This window comes from Somniosus microcephalus, chromosome 12 (genome assembly GCF_052327205.1).
Source record: "Somniosus microcephalus isolate GS21.2 chromosome 12, FLI_Smic_1.0, whole genome shotgun sequence".
NCBI classification, from domain to species: Eukaryota; Metazoa; Chordata; class Chondrichthyes; order Squaliformes; family Somniosidae; genus Somniosus; species Somniosus microcephalus.
Window position 1 is genome coordinate 19,145,732 of NC_140998.1, and position 9,129 is coordinate 19,154,860.

General features: G+C 42.4%; 1 protein-coding gene across 6 annotated transcripts in view; it reads left to right on the top strand.

Moving 5' to 3' along the window:
* ston2 (stonin 2) overlaps window positions 1-9,129 on the top strand; it is a 132,008-nt gene that overhangs the window by 81,990 nt on the left and 40,889 nt on the right. The window contains exon 1 of one of the 6 annotated variants that reach the window (XM_086002645.1): window positions 5,928-6,599. The exons of the other annotated variants lie outside the window; for them this stretch is intronic. Coding sequence (XP_085858771.1) covers window positions 6,359-6,599 — 241 coding nt within the window. The 5' untranslated portion in view covers window positions 5,928-6,358. Of the gene's footprint in view, window positions 1-5,927; window positions 6,600-9,129 lie in introns of those variants that run through there. 6 annotated transcript variants of the gene reach the window in all.

Here is a 9,129-nt window from a genome sequence, read left to right on the forward strand (position 1 = left end):
TTTTGCCATCTCCATATTTCCCACCATTAATTTCCCGGTCTCATCCTCTAAGGGACCAACATTTACTTTAGCCACCCTTTTTCTTTTTATATAACTATAAAAACTCTTACTATCTGTTTTTATATTTTTTGCTAATTTACTTTCATAATCTATCTCCCCTTTCTTAATCAATCTTTTTGTTATTTTTTGCTTTTAAAGTTTTCCCAATCCTCTATCCTCCCACTAGATTTGGCTACCTTATATGCTCTTGTTTTTAGTCGAATACTATCCTTAATTTCTTTACTTAGCCACGGATGGCTGTCTTTTCTTTTACACCCTTTTCTTCTCAGTGGAATATATATTTTTTGGAAGTTGTAAAATAACTCCTTAAATGTACACCACTGATCATGTATCGTCTTACCCTTTAATCTATTTTCCCAATCCACTCTGCTCAATTCCGCTCTCATACCTTCATAGTCTCCTTTATTCAAGCTTAGCACGCTTGTTTGAGATCCAACCTTCTCACCCTCTAATTGAATATGGAATTCAACCTTGTTATGGTCACTCATTCCAAGGGGATCCTTTACTAGGACATTTTTTATTAATACTGTCTCGTTACACAGGACCAGATCTAAGGTTGCTTGCCCCCTGGTCGGTTCAGTTACATACTGCTCAAGAAACCCATCCCTAATACACTCAATGAACTCATCCTCAAGGCAGCCCTGCCCAATTTGATTTGTCCAATTAATATGATAGTTAAAATCCCCCATAATTATAGATGTTCCCTTATTACAAGCCTCAACTATTTCCTGATTGATACTCCGTCCAACAGAGTTGCCACTGTTCGGAGGCCTATAGACTACGCCCACTAGTGTTTTTTTCCCCTTATTATTCCTTACCTCCACCCAAACTGTTTCATTATCCTGATCTTTTGACCCAATATCATTTCTCTGTATTACAGTGATTCCTTCCTTTATTAACATAGCCACCCCACCTCCCCTTCCTTCCTGCCTGTCCTTCCTGATCGTTAAATAACCTGGTATGTTTAATTCCCAGGCATTGTCACCCTGCGGCCATGTTTCTGTAATGGCCACAAGATCATACCCATATGTAGTTATTTGTGCCATTAACTCGTCTATTTTGTTACGAATGCTACGTGCATTCAGATAGAGAACTTTCAAAGATGTTTTGTGACACTTAGTTCCTGCTTTTGCCCTTTTTATTACTTTACCTTTTACTCCATACCTTCTGCCCCTTCCTGACACGCTCTGGTTTTCAATTTCCCCACTGCTACCTAAGTCTATGACCTTCTCTGTTGTCATTTTTATTATTTGCTCTCTAGGAACCTCCCCCCCACTAGTTAGTTTAAAGCCCTCTCTACAGCCCTAGTTATATGATCCGCCAGGACTCTAGTCCCAGCACTGGCCAAGTGAAGCCCGTCCCAACGGAACAGCTCCCTCCTGCCCCAGTACTGGTGCCAGTGTCCCAGGAAGCAAAACCCATTTCTCCCACACCAGTCTTTGAGCCACGCATTTAACTCTCTGATTTTATTTGTCCTAACCAAATTCGCTCGTGGCTCAGGTAATAATCCAGAGATTATTACCCTTGTGGTTCTGCTTTTTAATTTGGCCCCTAGCTGCTCAAACTCCCTCAGCAGAACCTCCTTCCTTGTCCTATCTATGTCGTTGGTACCAACATGGACCACGACAACGGGATCCTCCCCCTCCCACTCCAAGTTTCTCTCCAGTCCAGAGGAGATGTCCTTAACCCTGGCACCGGGCAGGCAACACAGCCTTCGGGACTCTCGCTCTCGGCTGCAAAGAACTCTATCTATCCCCCTAACGATACTATCCCCTACCACTACAACATTTCTTTTAACTCCCCCCACTTGAATGGCCCCCTGCTCCACGGTGCTGTGGCCAGGTTGCTCATCCTCCCCGCCATCCCTGTTCCCAACCTCACGGGGAGTAAGAGCCTCGAACCTGTTGGAGAAGTGCAAGGGCTGCGGCTCCTCCAACACTACCTCCTGGATCCCCGTACCTGCCTCACTTCTAGTCACACCATCCTGACCCTGGCCACAGACTACATCTGAATTAATTAATCTAATTGGTGTGAATACCTCGTGATACACAGAGTCCAGGTAACTCTCCCCCTCCCTGATGTGTCTCAGTGTTTGAAGCTCGGACTCCAGCTCTTCAACACGGAGCCGGAATTCCTCGAGCAGCCAACACTTACTGCAAATGTGATCACCGTGAGCATCAATGGTGTCCACCAGCTCCCACATATTGCAGCAGCAACACATCACCTGATCTCCCATTCTATGTAATTAATTAAATTTATTAATATTATTCTTAAATACCCTCTGCCCCAATTCTAGATGGTGAATATCACACCTAAGAAACTATAAACCAAAGAGATTTAAGCTTCAAAAGGGAGAAATACTCACCAACCAATCACTTACCCGCTTTCTGGTGACGTCACACTTGGATTACTTTTTACCTCTCTCCTTCCCTCCGAGTTCCAAGATTGGAGACTGGTAGGCCTTACCTGGTCTCTGGGGCCTTTTATAGCCCCGCTCTGCCACTCAGGATTCCCGCCGACGCTGTGAGGCCTTACCTGGTCTCTGGGGCCTTTTATAGCCCCGCTCTGCCGCTCAGGATTCCCGCCGACGCTGTGAGGCCTTACCTGGTCTCTTGGGGCCTTTATAGCCCCGCTCTGCCGCTCAGGATTCCCGCCGACGCTGTGAGGCCTTACCTGGTCTCTGGGGCCTTTATAGCCCCGCTCTGCCGCTCAGGATTCCCGCCGACGCTGTGAGGCCTTACCTGGTCTCTGGGGCCTTTATAGCCCCGCTCTGCCGCTCAGGATTCCCGCCGATGCTGTGAGGCCTTACCTGGTCTCTGGGACTTTTATAGCCCTGCTCTGCCGCTCAGGATTCCCGCCGACATCAAGGCAGCATTTGGCCGAGTGTGGCAGCAAGGAGCCCTAGTAAAATTGAAGTCAATAGGAATCGAGGGGAAAACACTCCACTGGCTGGAGTCATATCTAGCACAAAGGATTGTTGGTTGTGTGAACACAAATAATGTAAAGAAAATTGGAAGAGCCTGCACTGTAACACCTATCTACGAGCGGTGTCTTCTTCACCTGGCTATTCCCTCACATCCTACAGGGTTTCATATAATATTGTGTCCGTAGGAAAGAGAAAAAAAACGTTTTTTTTAAATATAGTGTTCTGTATATCAGTCAATTCTAGATGAAATAGTTGACTACCCTGACCACTTCTCAATGTTTTTACACTCTATATGTACTATATTTATTTGAGTAGTTTTGATGTTTTCCGCTCAAAAACATGGAAGTAGAATATTGTTCTTGACCAAAAAATTGATGCAGATATTCAACTTTTTGCGGAGGAGCTTAATCACAGATGAGGCTTTCAATATTTGAGCCATGTTGGTATTTTTGACCTATTTCTATAATCCAACAAAACATTGAAATTAAATTCAGAATTTCCAGTTACTGATTGTGGTCACAAAAAAAAAAATGGTTTCATGTTACAACGGACATGATTAGCGATGGTATGTTCAGAAGAAAGACACGATATATTGTGCTCCAAGGTTCAGATGGGGCATTGCTCATCTAAACATCAATCATTTCTCAACGCTAAAAGGCCCGTGTTCATCGGTCAGTATTGGGTCCTCGTCCCTCGGCTAGGTTGTAATGGATACTTTTTATTGTGCAGTCACCGTGGCAACTGCTGTAAGTAAAATGGTTGGTACTTTTTGCAGATGGACTTGTTTTAACCTGCTTATGAATAGGTGAGACGGATGTGTTTAATATTGTACATGCCAGCATATCGTTGGAAGCCCAGGGAAAAGAGAGATAGAGTGACAGTGCAGCTGTATGGTGAGAACAAAACTTGTTTGTCTGGATTCCGTGTGCTCTAAGCCTAGCTAATGAAGCAAACAGGTGGAGGCTAATCCTGCCAACAAACCATTTCATTATTGGACAGAAGTCAGGGTGAGAGACTGTAAAAGTGGCAGTATAAATTCTCATTAACAACTGCATCCTAGCTACAGGAAACATTTCTGAATTTCTGATAATCGCAGCTGCTTCGGAGAGGTGTATCCTTTATCCTCTGATCATCAGTTCTGGATTTAGAAGTCTTTTAATACCTTTCATGCTCTAATTTTGCACCAACGTTTTGAAATCACTGATGTTTTAAGAAAAATGTATTAAAAACTTTCCTTTTAATATAAAAAAAATTAGAAGTAAAATGACTTCAATAATTCTAATATTTTTCATAACCATAAATTAAACATATGCTAATCTCACTAATCTTTTGATATGTACATCTATTTCGAGCTTTGATTACATTTATTCAATTAGAACCAAAAAAAGTGCCATGTTACTGAAATATAGTGTACGCTGCAGAAGTTAAAACATCAGACAAGCTGAATCAAATATGTGCACTTCAGTAACTAGCATATACTGACTATGCCATGGAATTGAGGTTTAATTAAATAGTTGAATATTATCCAATCTTTTTGTGATGTAAAATGGTTGCACCTTTAAGGAGTGCTTGCTTTTCCTGTTGTTGAAGAGCAACTGTTTCAGTTTTCCAATTCCTGCCCCGTGGTTGCTTTGTACCATATAAGTTGGAAAAAAGTTGAATCAACCACAGTTAACTGTGCGCTTTATGATGGCTGTGTGTCTTTGTAATGCAGACAGTGGTATATGTGATTTCTGTGCTTGGGGGTGATACAGTTAGAGTGACAGTATTTTTCTTTGGATAATTTGATCCCCTCCCCAAATATACTTGCTCCATTCGAGATATCGTGTGATCAGTTTGAGCTGAACCCTTATTTGCACTCAAACCTTTGCAGAGCTGTGAAATGAAGGATCTTGGCAATACATTGGAGGCCGCATGTATGAAAGGAATACTTTCTGTGTAAAGTAATTCGCCCTTCATGTGAACAATGGGGAAAGGAGATTGCGCTTTTTTCCTACTGAGAAATTAGCATATTGGAGACCCACCCCGTTAGGCCTCCTGGCTGGAAAAGAGCCAGTCATATATCTGGTGGGTGGGTGCATTCTTAGCTGTCATAACACTAAGTGGGAACTGTCACCCTATCCATTGTTAAATTTCAGAACTTCAGTATCAACTGGTTCAAGGTCCGGCAGTCCTGAAAATTGAATTGCATTGCGTTGGAATGGTGATACCTGCTTGACATCACAGAATCACAGAAACCCCACAGTGCAGATAGAGGCCATTTCGGCCCATCGAGCCTGCACCGACACATATCCCACCCGATCCCTGTAACCCCATGTATTTAATCCCCCTAACACTAAGGGTCAATTTATCACAGCCAATCAACCTAACCCGCACATCTTTGGACTGTGGGAGGAAACCGGAGCACCCGGAGAAAACCCACGCAAACACGGGGAGAATGTGCAAACTCCACACAGACAGTCACCCGAGGCCGGATTCGAACCCGGGTCCCTGGCGCTGTGAGGCAACATTGCTAAGAGTGGTGATTAAGGACAGATCCATCACAGTGGGTGTTTTACGGCTGGGAGACCTGCTATGGGTCTCCGGCAGGCCATTTTCTTCTGGTGAAAAGTTTGAATTTTCCGCACGTACTGTAGGTCCCCAAGTGCAGCAAAATGAATTGGCTGGCGTGCTTTTGATGCCATGTGCTCCTGCTGAGAACGCACTGAAGATCCCCAGTCTCCCCAGTTGTCTCACTGAACTTCTGTGACACTCTGTGCTGAAACACTCTGCTGAAACTCTGTCCCTGACTTGACTCCCAACTTGTATTACTGTCGATCCTGCGTGGAGCAATCCCCTCCGCCCCCCCCCCCCCCCCGGTGTTTTGCAGCCAATCCAGGCCGGTGCTGTGAATGACCATGGACAGATTGCATTGTAGATCTTTCCTTTGTCAGCCTGTCAGCTCTGCCTTCTACAGAGATTGTTTGCTCCCACATCTAGGATGCAGAATGCAATTTCTTAAAAACGTGTTATCGGAATCCGCTTTCCTGGTTACTTTTTACTTTCTGTACCATTGCAGTACATGAGCATGCTGTTTCTGTGGAGGGCAGAATTGACTGAATAATTATTGCTATGTGGTTGTACGAATGCGGATTTGTGCGATAGATTTTATTTATGAAGTGTAAATCCCAGTTGAAAAATTATTTAATTTGATTAGTGCACCACCGCTAGCATGCAGCAACTAACCCTGCAAATAGTTTCTTGTTTAAAGCTTTCCTGGTTGTGCAGACTTAACGTAGGAATAAAGAATGATTTATAAGTTAGCCCAAGGAATGTTGGGAGAGGCTGAAGCCTTGTGAAAATTAACTCGCTGTTACCTTGAAAATCTTTTCTATGTGCTGTGGGTGTGTCTTGTCGTGCTGTGTCGCCTTTAAATCTGTTTGGCCCGAGCAGTTAAATGCCAGCCTGTCCCAAGCAGGCAGGCAGGCAGACAGACAGACAGGCGCAAGTCCTTCTCATGCATGCAGTGTGCATAATTCACCACATGACAAGAGAAGCGATAGTGTCAGAGAAGGATCTGCTGGGAACCAAACTACAAACTTATCAAAACAGACCCTAACTCTGCAAGTCCTGAGTAAGTACTTCTACCACCTTTCCCCAAGGAACTTTCTAACCCCTTCAGAGTTTTTCTTTGTTCTCTGTGAATAAAATTGTTGTTGATCCAGGGAGTGTTAGATCTTTAGGTTTGTGTAGAGTAGTAACCCGATATTGGCATTTTAATTTCAGAGCTTACATTAGCACGAGAAAAGTGGGTGCTATTTTGACCTTTTGTGCATTTAAGTTGGCAGTCAGAGTAAAGTTCAGGAGCTAATTTCTTAATGCAGTATCCAGGACACTGCATTATGTCTTAAGTGTTGTAAAATTTAAAAAAAAATTAAAGCTGTTTATTGCCTGTTTCAATTTTTAGCGAATTGAGGTAGAAATTAAACAGCTCGGTATGAGAATAGTGTCGCACAGAAGCAAACATTTAAATTGTTTCATGGGATTTGTGCAATATAAAAGATTTTTTTTCACTTATTTACGGATTGTTTCAGTTTGGATACAAATTGGGTTTTGTGCTTTGAAGAATAGACAAATGAATGTCTGTGGGCTTCTGTAGGAGTTTTAATGAATTCGGTGCTTTTTACAAATCTGAGCCTTGTGTATTCACGAGGTTGATGTATTAGCCAGCTGGAAATTTTACAAGACTGGGAGAGACTGCAGCCTGATCTGAAAGAATTGAGTTGCTGGTCTGTATTGCCATCAATGCTTAGCAACAGGTTCAGCTACATGGTTTTTTTTTGCTCTGTTCTTCTAGCTTGTTCGAAACAGCTGAAAAGCTCGTATCCATTTATGTTTTTCAGTGCCGACATGTCAGCCCTCAACTCCTCTGAATTAAATGGTAGTATTATGACCTTATTGCCCATTTTCTATTGATTGTCACGACAGCTGTAGTTTATGATTAATCGGTTTAACAATGTTTTGAAAGGAACAGTATGGCTGTTGTGCATTTTTTCATATTTTGGTATTGTTACAGTTATTCCCCAACCATCTCCCAGTTATCCCACTGGATTTGTGCTGTTCTTTTCAGTTCAAGGGCAGGCCATTTCAGCAACCACTTTCAATGCCACTCCTTGGAGATGTGCTTCAGCTGTGTGGGAAAGGATATTTCCCCAACTTAATTTTGCCACGAGGAATGCCACAAAAGTCTCTGCTGTTTACACTGCCTGTAAATGACAAGGAGAATACTTTCTCGTGCATGATATATATGTTTTGCTGATGACACCATGTTATGTAGCCCGGTGACTAGTATCAGAGAGATGGCTACGTTCAAAGGAATTTCACCAAATTACGGAATAGCGCAAGAATTTTAATGTGGATATGGAAGACGCCATAGGATTTGGAGTGTACTGCCTGATAGGGTGATGAATACAGATTCAATAGTAGCCTTCAAAAGGGAATTAGATAAATACTTGAAGGAGAAAAATTTGCAGGGATATGGGGAAAGAGCGGGGGAGTGGGACTAACGGGATTGCTCTTTGAAAGAGCTGGCGCAGACACAATGGGCCGAATGGCCTCCTCCTCTGCTGTATCATTTCATGATTATATGATAAATTAGAAAGAGACTCTCAAAACTGAAGTTTTCATTAGAGGAAAGAAAGTTGAGGTTTAATGAACAAAATGACTCTCATTCTTTTCTTAGTTGACCTGGCTGAGGCTGGTAAAACTCGCCTTGTATCATGGAACTCTTGAGTGTGAAGGTGTATTGAGACTGGGATTTGAAAAGTTAGATGTTGGGCTCCTAGGCAGGAGATAATACTGCAAGATATAATGGCTAGTTTTTTTTGTTTGTACTTTAGATTGCATAGCAGCACATTGAAGCTGGAGGCTACAATAATGAGGACCTGTTTAACAAAGTGGTTGCTAGGGATGTAGAAATACCTCGAGAGTTTGTACTGAGATACTAATGGACAAGCTGAGAGCCTTCCCATGTTCCAGTGACCCTGGTTCAGCAAGTGGTCATTAATTTTACTTTGAACTTCTGCAAACAAGGGACAGAGCTCCAGTTGCTGCCATTGGATGGAAGAAAGTTTCACAAGAAGGACAAGTGGTTAATAAGGTTTCACAGCTGATATTCTGTGTAAATTTCGAACCTTGAAACCACAATTAAGAGATGCTTTGCACTCCCCACCCTACCTTCCCTTTATCAATGAAATCTTTAGATACTGCTGAGAGGTCAGGCCTCAGCTTCTGACTTTTATCCCTTAACTCCAATCCGCAACTTTTCCCTTAAAAGACCAAGCAAGGTTAGCATGTAAAGAATTGCAGACAAAAACCTGAGCCCACAGCACGACATGCTCGTACATGTTATATGTGTAGATAGTGAAAATGTAATCTGGCTGCAAGTATCTACTTCTACTGCAGGCTTGCTTTTGAAATTAGATATTTTTTTTGCTTTCATTAATCATCCTGCAAAACCCTTTATTTTGGTCTGCTAGCTCAAGAAAGCCCAAGAAGTGAAATTCCCATGAATATGTTTCAGTGACTTTAGCTCTTTTGCCCAATTAAATCAAGTGAAAATAGCAAAGATTAAAATTAAAATACAACACAATAAAATATAATGT